Source organism: Lepus europaeus, chromosome 23, assembly GCF_033115175.1.
Source record: "Lepus europaeus isolate LE1 chromosome 23, mLepTim1.pri, whole genome shotgun sequence".
NCBI lineage: Eukaryota > Metazoa > Chordata > Mammalia > Lagomorpha > Leporidae > Lepus > Lepus europaeus.
The window spans coordinates 16402103-16419406 of record NC_084849.1 but is presented as its reverse complement, the minus strand read 5'-3'; the positions used below and the strand labels follow the sequence as shown (position 1 = coordinate 16419406).

The 17304-nt window shown below is 46.0% G+C and overlaps 1 protein-coding gene across 1 annotated transcript in view; it reads left to right on the top strand.

Annotated features, from left to right (window-relative positions):
• Positions 1 to 17304, top strand: part of SPPL3 (signal peptide peptidase like 3) — a 141713-nt gene that overhangs the window by 98453 nt on the left and 25956 nt on the right. Inside the window, exon 3 of the mRNA XM_062182420.1 lies at positions 17205 to 17293. Within this exon, the coding sequence (XP_062038404.1) occupies positions 17205 to 17293 (89 nt within the window). The remainder of the gene's footprint in view (positions 1 to 17204; positions 17294 to 17304) is intronic.

The window sequence follows — 17304 nt, the reverse complement described above, 5'->3', positions numbered from 1 at the left end:
TGCATCAGGAGTTGTGGACAAAAAGATAACAGGTTTGGAATAAATCTCCAAAGAAATCCCAAGGAAGATAGACTAATGCTTGTGTGCGTGTACACACTCTCATTCTCCAGATATAGAATCATATTTTCAGTTGCTGTGTAAAGAAATGATAGGACTTTTGTGACTGTAGAGTAACAACTATGGTTTTTAAGGCACACACCTGCCTGTTCTTTATTTAATGATGAGGTCAGTTTATTTGCTTAACCCAAACGTAATGTAGGAAGGCAGTTTCATCAGGTCAGTTGTACTGCAGAGAGAAAAACTGCATTTTGTGTGACTCTGTTTCCCTTCGTACTGAAATGCCTATCATTGTAGTTAAACCAGGTTACCAAATCAAGTCTCACCTGTCATGATGTTCTAATGGTGTGCAACGTGTTTATTATCTTTGGAGCTGTACTTTTTGTCATTCTGTAACCAGTCATATCTTAACAAGTACAGAAGCTTGAACATGTTAAATAACATAGGGAGTGGTTATGGACATTATAATATTTGTGGACAAGTTCTTTATTTGAGAGGCAGGAAAAGAAAAATCTCCCATCCACTGGTTCACTCCCCACATGCCCACAATTGCTGGGACTGGGCCAAGCCGAAGTCGGGAGCTGGTAACTCAATCCAGATCTCCCATGTGAGAAGCAGGAATGCAACTACCTGAGCCATCACTGCTGCCTCCTAGATTCTGCACTGGAAAGAAGATGGAGGCAGGAGCAGGAACTAATATTGGTAACATACCCCTTAAAGGTCCCATCTGGGGTGCCATTTATGTTACTGGGTGCCTATTAATAAATCAAAATTAATAAGCTGTGTGGGCTCTTGCCTCATATTCAGAGAAGAATTCTGAATACTGGCACAAACGAACGAGGCAGCATGATAAGTTTTAAGCTTTTTATTCAGAGAGAGGAATGCTTAGGAGAGTGAGGGCCCTATCTGAGAAAGAGGGAAATCTGGATTCAGACCGAGCACCAGGAGCCAGCCCGTGGAGGAGCATGCAGACCAGAAAGCACGGGGCCAGTGGCATGAAGGCCACGCGCCCCGGAGGTGCAGGGCAGCAAGGAGAATAAAGATGGTGATCCAGGCCTTTAATCCACTTCCAAAGGAGTGGCTAGTTAGCCTGCTTGGCAGGTGGGCACACAGGTGGGGTCAGGTAGGGGGATGCGATCACACAGGGGGCGAGGTGAAGGCGTGGTCTTCCAGCTCACAAACCTAGTCCATTTTTGCCTGTAACACAACCAAGTATGGAACCCAGACATTTTGATGTGGGATGTAGGTGTCCTAACTGACCTGTTAACCACTAGGCTAAATACCTGCCCCTCAGTTTATTTTTAAATGTTCAATTTATTAAAAAAAAAAACAAAACAAAACAAAAAAAAAAAAACGGGCCAGCATGGTGAATAAAGCTACTGCCTGCAGTGCCAGCATCCCATATGGATGCCAATTCAAGTCCCGGCTGCTCCACGCCCGATCCAGCTCCTTCCTAATGTGCCTGGGAACGCAGTGGAGGATGGCCCAAGTCCTTGAGCCCCTGTACCCATGTGGGAGACCTAGAAGAAGCTCCAGGCACTTAGCTCAGCCCTTGCTGTTGCAGCCATTTGGGGAGTGAACCAGTGGATGGAAGATCTCCTCCCTCTCCTCTCTCCCCTCCCCCCTCCCCCTAGTATAAATCCCTAGGATTTACACTTACACTCAGTTAAAGTTGAAGGTTGGTTGTCAGCACTCTGACACTGATTAGCTGTCAGGATCATTTCTGTCCACCCAGTCGAAGATGAAGTGAACCACATCATGTGGCTGTGAAGCGTTGCTGGGGTTCCTGTTTACCTGTAGTGAGGCAGCGTGTATCCAGCTCATCTAAAAATCCTGTTGGATCAGCTCAACTCAAGAGACAGGGACTGTGCAGCTAGTCCTTTTCTTCTTTTTAAGATTTGTTTATTTGAAAGGCCATGTTAACGGGAGAGACATAGAAAGATCTTCTGTCCAGTGGTTCACTCCCAAATGGCTATAACACCCAGGGCTGGGCCAGGCTGTGCTGAAGACAGGAGCCAAGAACTCCATCCTGATCTCCCACATAGTTGGCAGGGGCCCAAGTACTTGGACCACCACCTCCTGCCTTCCAAGTTCATTGGCAGGGAACTGGATGGAAAGCAGTCAGGACTTGATCCAGAGTTGTATAGGATGATTAACTCACTGCATCACAAAGCTGGCCCCTGATTTCTTTTTTTTTATGAGAAGAAGCAGTTAATGTACTGATGTGGAAAGATGTCCAATTTACTTGATTGAGTTACACACACAGAGAGAGAGAAAGGTCTTCCATCCGCTGGTTCACTCCCCAGTTGGCTGCAATGGCCAGAACTGAACCAGTCTGAAGCCAGGAGTTTCTTCCGGGTCTCCCACACCTCTGCAGGGGCCCAAGGAGTTGGGCCATCTTCCACTGCTTTCCCAGGCCATAGCAGGGAGCTGGATCAGAAGTGTAGCAGCCAGGACTTGAACCAGTACCCATATGTGATTATGGCACTGCAGGCGGCAGCACTGGTCCCCGAAAAATTAGTTTTTAAGGGGTTATTTGTCAGGCCGGCACCATGGCTCACTTGGCTAATCCTCCATCTGCGGCACTGGCACCCTGGGTGTTAGTCCCAGTTGGGGTGCCGGGTACTAGTCCTGGTTGCTTCCCTTCCAGTCCAGCTCTCTGCTGTGGCCTGGGAGGGCAGCAGAGGATGGCCCAAGCGCTTGGGCCCCTGCACCTGCATGGGAGACCAGGAGGAAACACCCGGCTCCCAGCTCCTGGCTTCTGATTGGCACAGCGCCGGCCGTGGTGGCCATTAGGGGAGTGAACCGACGGAAGGAAGACCTTTTCTCTCTCTCTCTCTCTCTCTCTCTCTCTCTCACTGTCTATAGCTCTACCTGTCAAATAAAAAAATGGGGGGGGGGGCCTCATTTGTTAATCTTCATTTTTTAAGGCAAGTCAGTATCATATATCTCTGGAAAACAGAGATTATGAGAGTCTGTTTGCCATTCTTTATTGTTTAAGTTTTTAATGTATACATTGCTATATATTATAATTATTACTTTTTTTTTTCTGTAAAAAGAGAAAAAGGCCAGAAATTGCTTGTTTTTGGAAAGGGAGAGAATACCAGCTAAGGCAGGGTAGTGTAAGAGCCTTGGTGTCCTTTCTGTACAGGGATGACAGCACAGCAGCTCTGTCCCAGGCTGCTAGGGCTGCTCTAACGAAGTCCCACACACTAAGGAAGTAAGGGGCTCGAGTCCAAGGCCAAGTTGTCAGCGGAGTTGGCTGAGTTGGTTTCATTCTGATGCCTCTCACCCAGCCTTCCGCATGGTGCCTTCACATGGGCTCACATGCATGTGTTTGGTTGGTCAGTTTCTCTCTGTGTAATCTCCTCTTCTTCTTTTTTTTTTTTATTTCTTTTTATTTATTTTTTTTTTTGACAGGCAGAGTGGACAGTGAGAGAGAGAGAGAAAGGCCTTCCTTTGCTGTTGGTTCACCCTCCAATGGCCGCCGCGGTTGGCACGCTGCGGCCGGCGCACTGCGCTGATCCGAAGGCAGGAGCCAGGTGCTTCTCCTGGTCTCCCATGTGGGTGCAGGGCCCAAGCACTTGGGCCATCCTCCACTGCACTCCCTGGCCACAGCAGAGAGCTGGCCTGGAAGAGGGGTAACCAGGACAGAATCCGGCGCCCCGACCGGGACTAGAACCCGGTGTGCTGGCGCCACAAGGCGGAGCATTAGCCTGTTGAGCCACAGCGCCGGCCAATCTCCTCTTCTATGGACACCTGTCGGACTGGGTTCTGGTCTACCTGTTGACTCATTTTACCTAAATTACCTCTTTGAAGGCTCTGTCTTGGAGTACAGCCCCATTCTGAAGTGCATTGAGGGTTAGTACTTGAACGTAGGAATTTGGAGAGGCCACAGTCCAGCCCGTAGGTACAGTCATCACATAACTTAATGTCCTTCAGTGCTTCTGAAGGGGAGCAGGCAGGGCACTGTTAATCCTGCCAGGACAGCAAGTACAAACTGGGATTTGTGCTATTGTATCACCATGCTCAGGGTTATTCAGTAACTTAAAAGAAATATTGGCTGTAAAGCACCTAGCATCCCAGTGCCAGACAGTATGCCTTCAGTAGAGGCTAGCAGTTGTCACTTGTAGCAGCCAGGATGCTTCAGCTGCTCAGTCACAAACCATCTTCCTACCCAGCTCCTTCCTGGTCTGGCCGCACTGTGGAAGCACCAGTAACTGGAAATCCGTTTGCCTCCTACAGCTTGACCCACAGCTGCATTCAAGTTAGACATAGTTGATGAAATGCAGAAACAGTATAGAAGGTGCTGTAATTTAGATGAGGTTTTCCTGCAATGCTAAACAGTAGTAGCTCAAGTCCTTCTGCTGTCATTAAACATCGATTTCAGGAATCCAGGCTTGCTGTTTGTTAAGTAGACAGCCAGGGTTTGGATAGAATGTCTGACAGATTGCGACGACAGAGCTGGGTGGGTGGGAAGGAGGAGGACAAGGTCCAGTGAGGCCATGTGATGTCTGTAGAGTTAATAACTCACCCAGGTCAGGGTGTGCGCTGTGGCCTAGTGGGTAAAGCCACCGCCTGTGGCACCAGCGTCCTATGTGGGCACCGCTTCAAATGCTGGCTACTCTACTTTTGATCTAGCTCCCTGTTAATGTGCCTGCGAAGGCAGCAGAGGGTAGCCCAAGTGCTTGGGCCCCTGCACCTATGTGAGACCCTGGCCATTGTGGCCATTTGAGGAGTGAACTACCAGATAGTAGTTCGTTCGTTCTCTCTCTCTCTCTCTCTCTCTCTCTCTCTCTCTCTAACTCTGCCTTTCAAATAAATAAAATATTATTTATTTCAAAAAAATAAATGGCCAGCACCATGGCTTAACAGGCTAATCCTCCGCCTTGCAGTGCCGGCACACCAGGTTCTAGTCCCGGTTAGGGCACCGGATTCTATCCCAGTTGCCCCTCTTCCAGGCCAGCTCTCTGCTATGGCCCGGGAAGGCAGTGGAGGATGGCCCAAGTGCTTGGGCCCTGCACCTGCATGGGAGACCAGGAGAAGCACCTGGCTCCTGGCTTTGGATCAGCGCGATGCGCCAGCCACAGTGGCCATTGGAGGGTGAACCAACGGCAAAAAGGAAGACCTTTCTCTCTGTCTCTCTCTCTCTCTCTCACTGTCCACTCTGCCTGTCAAAAATAAATGAATAAATAAAAATAAATGCCCTGGTAAGTTGGGATAAAGGCTCTTATTGCAAAGTGGTCTGGGTGACTTGGGAGGCAGTCTTCTGAAAGCTTATGTTTAAACAGCTTATGTATATTGTCGTGGTGCAATGAGGGTGACTGTTACTGGATCCCAGTCACAGTGCCCCGCAACCTGCTACACCCAGGCCCATCTTGTTTGCTAAAAGGTGTGAATCTTGGGACCAGTGTTGTGCAACAAGTTAAGCCACTGCATGTAGTGCCAGTATATCCCATATGAGCACTGATTCCAGTCCTAGTTGCTCTGTTTCTGGTCTAGCTCCCTGCTAATGTGCCTGGGAAAGTAGAGGAAGATGGCCCAAGTCTTTGGGCCCCTCCACCCACATGGGAGACCCAAATGGAATTCCTAACTTCAGCCTTGCCCAGCCCTGGCTGTTGCAGCCACTTAGGGAGTGAACCAGTAGATAGAAGATCTGTTATTGTCTCTCGGTAACTCTGCTGTTCAAATAAATAAACAGATCTTTAAAAGGTGGCATAGAGGGGAGGGAGATGGCACTTTAGGTGTAGTGGGTAAAGTTGCTGCCAGCATCCCATATAGGTGCCAGTTTGAGTCCTGGCTGCTTTACTTCTGCTCCAACTCCCTGCTAATGTTCCTGGGAAAGCAGTGAAAGCTGACCCAAGTGCTTGGGCCCCTGCACCCATGTGGAATACTGGAATGAAGCTCCTGGCTCCTGGCTTTGGCCTGGACCAGCCCTGGCCATTGTAGCCATTTCGGGAGTTAACCAGAGGATAGAAGATCTCTCTCTCTCTCACTCTCTCACTTTCTTCTCTCTCTCTCTTTCTCTCTCTGTCTGCCTGTCCCCTCTCTCTCTTCCTCTCTCACTCTACCTGTCCCTCTCTAACTCTGAATTTCAAATAAAATAAATATTTTAAAGAGAGAAAGAAGAGTCTTCCCAGCTTGAACTAGTGTGTGGGACCTCTTACCTCATTCAGCCAGATTCCGTTTTGGGCACTGGTGCCTCCTGGTCTGCTTCTGATGACCAGACCAGGCTTGATTTTAGCTAAATTTGCCCTATCATAAAAATTCAGTCAGCTTCCAGGGACATCAGGACCTGAGCAGTGTGCTTGGTTTGACTCTGCCCCTCCTCATAGTCCACCGTTACCCGGCCCGAGATGTTCCGGTCTGTTTAGCAATTCTTATCAAGGAGGTTCTAAGAAAATGGACAAGCTAAAACTGGTTTTAGGTTAACCATGACCTACTAATACTTGAAAAGAAGGAAAAGCCTTGCCTCAAAACAGACAGTGTTTTGTTTTTTAAATTTGTATTTATTTAAAAGGCAGAGAGACAGAGGGACAGAAACACAGAGAGGTCTTCCATCCACTGGTTCACTCCCCAGATGCCCACAACAGCTGGGACTGGGCCAGGCCAAAGCCTAGAACTGGGAACTCAATCCAGGTCTCCCTCCTGGGTGGCAGGGACCCAAGTACTTGAGCCATCCTGTACTGCCTCCCAGCGTACACATGAGCTGGCAGCTGGAACTCAGAGCCAGGCACTCCAATATGGGATACTGATATCCCAAGCAGTTAACCCTTGGGCCACTCTGCCCTGAGGGTGGGGTTTCAGATAGTCCTCAGCTAATCCAGATTGAAATGGAATTCTATAACCCTTGAACCTATGCAGCAGTGTTGGCAGCACCCAGTCTTACGATTGCCACTCTCTAACAGCTGTGGTAGGAGTAAACCAAAAAGATGACTGTCAGCTTTCCAGTCCAGGCTACCAATACAGTGCCCTCCAAAAGAACAGAAGCTCACCATCTTGAGTAGCTCGTCCCCAGGGAGAGATGTGATAAAGCTGCCTCTCAGTGCATCCCGCAGCCACCAGATTCTGAGAGCAGAGCAGCATAACAGTTGTACTTATTATTACTGCATTCCTAAGTGATTGTGAAAAACTCAAATTAATATGTCTTTCCGGAGCATTCCCATGAGAAGAATCAGCCGTCACATTCCACTGACTTGTGACAGGTTCCCAAGAAACGCACTGTACCAGGCCTAGAGCTCAGTTCCTCCCAGATGATGAACTCTGCCACGAAAAAACATGAAGTAAAGTTTAAACACTGGTTTGTTATATAACTCAGAACGCCCAGGAAAACATGTGTCTTGGGAGCCAGGCACTGTGATAGTTCCTGTAAGGCTGACTGAGGCAGCAAAGTTAATGGACTTTGCCAACCTCTGTCAAAGTGTCTTCTTCCAGTGGCTGGAGAAATACAAGGCCCCAGATGTTTTATATGCATATGAAGAAGACAGGCCAGTGCCGTAGCTTAGTGGGTCAAGCTGCCGTCTACAGCACCAGCATCCCATGTGGGCACCAGTTCAAGTCCAGCTGTTCCATTTCTTTCTTTCTTTCTTTTTTTTTTTTTTTAAGATTTATTTATTTATTTGAAAGAGTTACACAGAGAGAGAAGGAGAGGCAGAGAGAGAGAGAGGTTTTCCATCCTCTGATTCACTCCCCAGATGGCTGCAATGGCCGGAACTGCGCTGATCCAAAGCCAGGATCCAGGAACTTCTTCCAGGTCTCCCACACCAGTGCAGGAGCCCAAGCACTTGGGCCATCTGCTGCTGCTTTCCAAGGCCACAGCAGAGAGCTGGATTGGAAGTAGAACAACCGCAACTCGAACTGGTGCCCATATGATATGCCTGCACTGCAGGCGGCAGCCTTACCTGCTACACCACAGTGCCAGCCCATGCTCCACTTCTGATCCAGCTTCCTGCTCACATGCCTGGGAGAGCATAGGAGGATGGTCCAAGTGTGTGGGCCCCCTACCGCCCACATGGGAAGCCCAGATGAGGCTCCTGGCTCCCAGCTTCAGCCTGGCCCACCCCAGCTGTTGTAGCCATCTAGGGGGTGGTGGAAGACCTCTCTCTGTGTGACTCTGACTTTCAAAGAAGTGGATAAATCTTTTAAAAAAGAAAAAGAAGGAGCCAACGCTGTGGCACAGCAGGTTAACGCCCTGGCCTCCACTTCTGATCCAGCTCTCTGCTATGGCCTGGGAAAGTAGTAGAAGATGGCCCAGTCTTGGGCCCCTGCACCTGCATGGGAGACCCGGAAGAAGCTCCTGGCTCCTGGCTTTAGATCAGCGCAGCTCCAGCCATTGCGGCTAATTGGGGAGTGAACCATCAGATGGAATACCTCTCTCTCTGCCTCTCCTCTCTCTGTGTAACTCTGTCTTTCAAATAAATAAGTCAATCTTTAAAAAAAAAAAAAAAAAAAAAGAAGAAGAATGTTCTAAAATCCTGGGTTTGGGAACATGTGGTGCACTGGTTCAGATAGCACTTGAGACTCCTGCATCCCCCATCAGAGCGTCTTGGTTCAGGTCCAAGTTACACTTCCAATTCCAGCTTCCTCCTACTGCACATCCTGGGAATAGGTAGGTGATTGCTCAAATAGTTGGGTCCCTGCCACCCACATAGGAAACCCAGATTGAGCTCCTAACTCCCACCTTTGGCCTGGCACAGCCCCAGCTGTTGTGGGCATTTGGGGAATGAACCAGCAGATGGGACCTCTCTGTTTTTCTCTGCCTCTCTGCCTTTCAAATACATAACTAAAATCCAAGGGTTTATTGTTGTTGTTTTTTAATTAATCACATCCAGCCAGTAAAGCTAGCACATCAGAGTCCTGGTCATATTTCAGGAGAGTGTTGGAGGGAGTATACCCCATCTAAAAATAGTTATCCTTTGATCTTACTAGGAAATTATAACCTATTGGGCTGCCCTCAGTAAAACAGTTTGCTAAGCCACTAGCCAAATTTCTTGGGGCTCAGGGTGAGGTGTACCTACCAGTCTGTGTGCCGCGGGTCACCCATTCTAATCAAGATAGAGCCAACTGAGGCTTCCGCACTGGAATCTGCTGAGGGAATTTCCCACAGTGGGTGAGGTGTGTCACTAAGAGGCAGGATAGGTTGTTGTAGAGGGGAAATCTCTTAAATCCAGCATGAGACTCAGTCAGAGGGGTGGGAATTTCGGAAGTCAAGAGCATTGTTAGTGTGACCTGAGTCCCTTCCAGAGAGGACTATGACCTGTTGAAAATAGCATCCTGTACTCTTCTGTAAAAAGAGACGAAACTCCTAGGGTGCCAGTATCCCAAGAGACTATTGAAAACATGAACAAGAGATGAAGAGAGGCCTGTCGTTTACTTTACAGAACTGACGAGTGAAAAGACCTACCTGGGGGGGACTTAGGCCTCTAGCCAAGATGGAGTGACAGGGACTATGTTACCATTCCCCTTGAAACGACCTGAAAAGCCACTAATAAAGTGATTTTCAAGATGGAGTTCATCAGACAACAGAGGTCACTGATCCTAAGAATGATGAGCAGTTCCCTGTCTTATTGTCCCAAGACAGTTTGCAGGCCGTAGAGAGGTCGGCAGCTTCCCTCCGTCGTGGAGATGGAGCTGAGAGTTCAGAGACTGAGGCAGTTAGAATTGATAAGACAGAGAAAAGAGGACTGTGAAAACTCCACGGGTCTACAGGCGGCCCTTTTTGCGCATCGGATGCTGGTCAGTACAAGTGTGTGCGAAAATAACCTGAGGCCGAGGAAAGAATCCCATGAAGGGGTTAGTGGGCAGAGGACCTGATCTCCAGCCAGTTTGAAAAATCTTCGGATTCACATGGCATTGGGTGAGATCTTGCTGGAGCAGGCGATTCACCTGGCAGTAAGAGCCCACCTGCAGAGTCAGAGTACCTGGCTTTGAGCCCTAGCTCTGGGATGGAATGCAGACCCTGGGAGGGTAGCACTCATGGCTCAAGTAATTGGGTTCTTGCCACCCACATGGGAGACCTGGATTGTGGCTTTTCCCTGCCTCTGTCCTAGACATTTTGAGCACTTGGGGAGTGAACCAGCAGATGGGAGTGCTCACTCGCACTCCATCTGTATGTCTCTCAAATAGATAAATAAATTTCAACAAAGCAGAAAGAAAGATCTTGCCTCAGTGATAGAAAATAAGTACTCTAGACAGTGCATTGCTTCAGACCCACCTAATGAATTCTGAAAACAAGAGGTATTACACTGTTTCCAAGTAACAGCATCCCAGATCAAAGCTCAAAACCTGTAGGCATATAAAAGTACTGAGCAATCATTAGTAATAAAAACACTAAGGGTAAAATTCAGAACGTCTAGCATACAAGCAAAGAGCAGACAGGCAAAAAAGGAAGGAAAACATGACCAATGATGAGAGAATAATTAAGAGAACTGACACAGATGTTAGAATTAGCAGAGAAGCACATCAAAATAGATTTTATAACTGTATTACCAATGTACAAATTAGATAAATACACAGAAGATAGCAAAATATTTAAAGCTTCTAGAAAAAAAAAATTTTTTTTTTTTTTAAGAGACTGGATTGGATTAGTAGCAATCAGATACTAACGAAGGAAACATGAGTGACCTTGCAGGTACAGCAGTAGAGAACATCCAGAGTGAAATAAGAGACTGCATGTCTTTTAATCATGTAAAGAACTTTTTTTTTTTTTGGTCCTAAGAATTTTGTGTTTTTTTTTTTTTAACTTTAATAAATATAAATTTCCAAAGTACAGTTTTGGATTACAGTGGCTTCCCTCCCCCCCCCCATAACTCCCACCTGCAACCCTCCCATCTCCCGCTCCCTCTCCCATTCCATTCACATCAAGATTCATTTTCAATTATCTTTATATACAGAAGATCAATTTAGTATATATTAAGTAAAGATTTCAACAGTTTGCATCCATACAGAAACACAAAATGTGAAGTACTATTTGAGTACTAGTTATAGCATTAATTCACATTTTACAACACATTAAGGACAGAGATCCTACATGGGGAGTAAGTACACAGTGACTCCTGTTGTTGACTTAACAATTGACACTGTTTGTGGCGTCAGTAATCACCCTAGGCTCTTGTCATGAGTTGCCAAGGTTGTGGAAGCCTTTTGAGTTCGCCAACTCCGATCTTATTTAGACAAGGTTATAGTCAAAGTGGAAGTTCTCTCCTCCTTTCAGAGAAAGGTACCTCCTTCTTTGATGGCCCGTTCTTTCCACTGGGATCTCATTTGCAGAGATCTTTCATTTAGTTGTTTTTTTGTTTGTTTGTTTGTTTTTTGCCAGTGTGTCTTGGCTTTCCATGCCTAAACTACTCTCATGAGCTTTTTAGCCAGATCTGAATGCCTTAAGGGCTGATTCTGAGGCCAGAGTGCTGTTTATGACATCTGCCATTCTATGAGTCTGCTGTGTATCCCACTTCCCATGTTAGATCGTTCTCTCCTTTTTAATTCTTTTTTTTCTTTTGACAGGCAGAGTTAGACAGAAAGAGAGACAGAGAGAAAGGTCTTCCTTCCATTGGTTCACCCCCCAATGGTTGCTATGACCAGCACACTGTGCCAATCCAAAGCCAGGAGCCAGGTGCTTCCTCCTAGTCTCCCAATTGGGTGCAGGGCCCAAGCACTTGGCCATCCTCTACTGCCTTCCCGGGCCACAGCGTAGAGCTGGACTGGAAAAGGAACAACCGGGACAGAATCTGATGCCCCAACTGGGACTAGAACCCAGAGTGCCGGCACTGCAGGCAGAGGATTAGCCAAGTGAGCCACCCCGCAGGCCCCCTTTGAGTCTTAATCCTATCATTATGATCAGCTGTGAACTGAAACTGATTACTTTGGCTAGTGAGATGGCATTGGTACATGCCACCGTGATGGGATTGAATTCCCTGGCATGTTTCTTTTTTCTTTTTTTTTTTTCTTTTTTTGACAGGCAGAGTGGATAGTGAGAGAGACAGAGAGAAAGGTCTTCCTTTTTGCCGTTGGTTCACCCTCCAATGGCCACTGTGGCTGGTGCATCGCGCTAATCCGAAGCCAGGAGCCAGGTGCTTCTCCTGGTGTCCCATGCAGGTGCAGGGCCCAAGGACTTGGGCCATCCTCCACTGCCTTCCCGGGCCATAGCAGAGAGCTGGCCTGGAAGAGGGGCAACCGGGACTCAATCCGGCACCCCAACCGGGACTAGAATGCGGTGTGCCGGCGCTGCAAGGCGGAGGATTAGCCTGTTAAGCCACGGCGCCGGCCTTCTGCCATGTTTCTAACTCTACCGTTTGGGGCAAGTCCGATTGAGCATGTCCCAAATTGTACATCTCCTCCCTCTCTTATTCCTACTCTTATATTTAACAGGGATCACTTTTCAGTTAAATTTAAACACCTAAGAATAATTGTGTGTTAATTAAAGAGTTCAACCAATAGTATTAAGTAGAACAACAACCAAAAAAATACTAAAAGGGATAAAGTATTAAGTTGTTCATCAACATTCAGGACAAGGGCTGATCAAGTCACTGTTTCTCATACTGTCCATTTCACTTCAACAGGTTTCCTTTTTTGTTCTCGGTTAGTTGTCACTGATCAGGGAGAACATTTGATATTTATCCCTTTGGGACTGGCTTATTTCACTCAGCATGATGTTTTCCAGATTCCTCCATTTTGTTGCAAATGACTGGATTTCATTGTTTTTTACTGCTGTATAGTATTCTATAGAGTACATATCCTATAATTTCTTTATCCAGTCTACTGTTGATGGGCATTTAGGTCAATTCACAATAGCTAAGACTTGGAATCAACCTAAATGCCCATCAACATTAAAGAACATAATTGAGCTATCAAGTGAACATCACAGAGAAACCTCCAGTGACTTTATGTATCAGTAATTGGAGTCCCTGAAATAGAATACGAAAGACAGAAAAATATTAAAAGGAATAATGGCCAGATTTTCCCAACACTCATGAAAACAGTGGCTCACAAATCAGTCATTATAGAATACTATAGAAAAAACATCACTCAAAAATAAAGGCAAAATAAAGATGTTTTCAGACATATACAAGATGAAAGAATTCATCACCAGCCAACTTATACCACAAGAAATGTTCAAATCCTTCAGACAGAATTTAAAAATGGTACCAATTGGAAATCTTTATCTATGCAAAGAAATTATGAAGATAACCAGAAGTGGTAAATACATTGATAATATTTTTTTTTCGTATTTAAAACTGTAAAATGGGACCAGCCTTGTGGCACAGCGGGTGAAGCCACAGCTTGCAGTACAAGCATCAGAGCTCTGGTTTGAGTCCTGGCTGCTCCGCTCTGATGCAGCTCTGCCAGTGCACCTGGGAAGGCAGTGGAAGACGGCCCAAGCAGTTGGGCCCCTGCACAGCCACATGGGAAACCTAAATGGAGTTTCTGATTCCTGGCTTCAGTCTGGCCCAGCACGGGCTGTTGCAGCCATTTGGGGTGTGGAACCGGCAGCTGGAGGATATTTCTTCCCTCTTCTTTTCCCTCTCCCTACCCCTGTTACTCTGCCTTTCAAATAAATTTTTAAATTTTTAAACTTTTAAGACATAAGTGGATGAATAAAAAAAAACATACACTGTTAATTCACAGTGTTCAAGGATACTTCAAAAAGTTGCTGGACAATGGAGTTAAAAGATGTTCTGGTGCAAAAACTCTTTGAAATCCATGCAGTTTCCCCGTAGCATACATATTTATGAACTTTTTGAAGACCCCTCATATACATAGATTTCAAAAGAAAATTTGCACCCAAATAAGCAAGCACCTTTTAATTCCATCTTCCACAAACTTTTTGAAGTACTTTCATATACTATAAATGGTACAGCAGTGACTGAAATAAGGAGGTAAAAGAATCAAAATCTGTATTCATCCAAAGAGCAAGTAAAGAATAACAAGATGTCACAAGCAGAAAACAAAAAGCAAGGTGATGTCCAGCCTAACTCTGTCATAATCACATTAAATGGAAATGAATCGGTCTCAATATTTAAGAGAGCGATTGTCAGATTGAATAAAAAAGCAAGACCCAGTTATATTTTTGCCTACAAAAAAACACATTATAAAGCCAAAAGAGTTAAAAATTAAAGGGTGGAAGAATATATATGTTGCTTATACGCATCAACAGAAACCTTGAACGGCTATGTTAATATCAAAGAAGATGACAAAGGGTCAATTAAACAAGAGGACATAACAGTCCTGAATGCTTATACATCCAATAAACCAACTTTAAGTACATGAAATAAAAACTGGTAGGACTTCAAGGAGAAATAAGCCCACAGATACAGCTGAAGACTTCAGTAATGGATAGAACAAGTAGACAAAATCAGCAAGGGTACAACAGACTTGAAAAATAGTCTTTTCTTAAAGAATATATTTATTTATTTTCACATACTTGAATGGCAAAGTAACAGATCTTCCATACACTGTTTTCACTCCCCAAATGCTCACAACAGCCAGGACAGAGCCAGCCTGGAGCTCCATCTAAGTCTCTAACAAGGGTGGGAGGGTCCAAGCACCTGAGCCTTTATCTGCTGCCTCTCAGGTGTAGTAGCAGGAAGCTGGATTAGAAGCAGAGTGGCCAAGACTCAAACTGGCGCTCTGATAGGGGATGCAGGCATCCCAGGCCACAGCTTAAACTGCTATGCAATACTTGTTCCTCCCTTCCAACATTTTAAATATTTATTACTTATTTGGGCCGACACCGCGGCTCACTAGGCTAATTCTCCGCCTGCGGCGCTGGCACTCTGGTCAGGTCACCGGATTCTGTCCTGGTTGGTCCTTTTCCAGTCCAGCTCCCTGCTGTGGCCCGGGAAGGCAGTGGAGGATGGCCCAAGTGGTTGGGCCCTGCACCCGTGTGGGAGACCAGGAGAGGCGCCTGGCTCCTGGCTTCGGATCAGCATGATGCACCGGACGCAGCGTGCTGGCCACAGCGGCCATTGGGAGGTGAACCAACGGAAAAAGGAAGACCTTTCTCTCTGTCTCTCTCACTGTCCACTCTGCCTGTCCAAAAAAATAATAATAAATATTTATTACTTATTTGAAAGGCAGAGTGAAGGGGAGAGGTTGGGTGAGGGAGGAATTTTCCATCTGCTGGCTCACTCCTCAGATGGCTACAACAGCTCCAGGCCAAAGCCAGGAGCCCAGAACTCCATCCATATCTCCCCCATGGGTAACAGGGGCCCAAGCATTTGAGCCATCATTTGCTGCTTCCCTGGTGTGTTAGCAGGGAATTGGATCAGAAGTGGGATAACTGGGACTCGAACCGTGCTCCAGTATGGGATGTGGGCATCGCTGAAGCAGCGACTTTATCCTACCACACCACAGTACCCACCCCTTGACTAATATTCTTGATCCGTTTGACCTAATTAACATTTAGAGAACACTCCATCCAGTAAGAAAACACACTCTTCTCAAGTGCACATGGAATATTTCCTAATATAAATTATATCTTAGTATGTAAAATAAGTCTCAATTTAAAAGATTCATGGCATATAAAGTATGATCTCTGATCTGTTAATTAGCTCAGGTTGCCATAACAAAATACCATAGATTGGCTAGCTTAAACAAGAAGTTCATTTTCTCAGGAGTCCAAGATCAAGGTGTCAGCGTGGGTGAATTCTGTTTTCAGAGCAGCTGCACCCATTTACAGTCCCACAGGCAATGTATGAAGGCTCTAGTTTTTCTATCCTTGCCAACAGTTGCTTATTATCTACCTTCTTAATTGTAGTGTGAAGTGGTATCTAATTGTGATTGTGATTTGTATTTCCCTGATGGGTAATGACATTGAATGTCTTTCCATGTGTTCATTTGTGTATCATTGTAGAAATGTCTGTTCGTATTCTTTTGTTTTTAAATCAGGTTTTCTTTTTTATTATTGAATGGTTAAAGATTTTTTATATATTCTAGATAAAAGTCTCACATCAAATTTATGGTTTATAAATATTTCATCTGTTGGGCTGCCCTTTCACATTTTTTATTGTTGTTGTTGTTGTTATTATTTACTTGAGAGACAGAGACATCTTCCACCTGCTGGTTCACTCCCCAGATGCCCCAACAGCCAGGGCTGGGACAGTCCAAAGCCAAGAACCCAGAACTAAGTCAAGGGCTCCCAAGTGGGTGGCAGGGACCAAAGTACCTTAGTCATCACCTGCTGCCTTCCAGGGTGCGTATTAGCGGAAAGCTAGATCAGAAGTGGAATCGTTGGGACACGAGCTAGGTGCCCCAGTATGGGTACACCAGCTGCCACCCCACTCCCCACCCTTGAAAATCCATGTGTGTAAAATCCGCTGGAGTTTGGCTCACTATTTATTGTCCCTCTGGTACCTGGGGTAATTCAGATATAGAAAGAACTCAAACATCTGTTGTTGAGGAAGCGGAGCTGACGTGGTGGAGAGGACCAGCACTCTGCTGCACTGCTGTCAGAGTGTATTGGTACAGCCTTTCTGTAAATAGTTGTGTGGTGTGTAAAAGTCTCAAAATGTGCTTACCCTTTGGCCCACGTTTCTCCTTCTAGGTTTTTACCATGAGGAAATAATTAAAAGGGCCAGCATTGTGGCATAGCGGGTAAAGCCACTGCCTATGACACTGGCATCCCATGTGGGCGCTGGTTCAAATCCTGCCTGTTCCACTTCTGATTCGGCTCCCTGCTAATGCACCTGGGAGAGCACCAGAGGATGGCCCAAGTGTTTGGGCCCCTACACACATGTGGGAGATTGGGTGAAACTCCTGGCTCCTGGCTTTAGCCTGGCCCAGCCCCAGTAGATGTGACCATGTGGGGAGTGAACCAGCGGATAGAAGACATCTGTGTGTGTGTGTGTGTGTCTAACTCTGCCTGTCAGATAAATTAGTTAAAAAATGTAAAGTTCCTTAAGTGAGCAAAACTTGTGAATCTTGAAGTAATTAAGGATTCATGGGGGTGCTTTCACCTGCACTCTTGTGATGTCAGAAGGGACAGAGATTGTTTCCTGGTGTGACAGCGAGAGGCTTTCCCGAGTTATTCAGAAAGAGACCTTCCTTCCCAGTGTCTTCGCGCTTTAAAATACTGTCTCATGACTCAGCTGTCTGACCTGCTGCTTTCTGAAGCAAAAGTAAGACTTACCTGTAATTTTTTTCTCCCACAGGTCTCTTAATATGGACTTTGAAAATCAAGATAAAGAGAAAGACAGTAACAGTTCTTCTGGGTCTTTTAATGGCAACAGCACCAACAATAGTAAGACATTT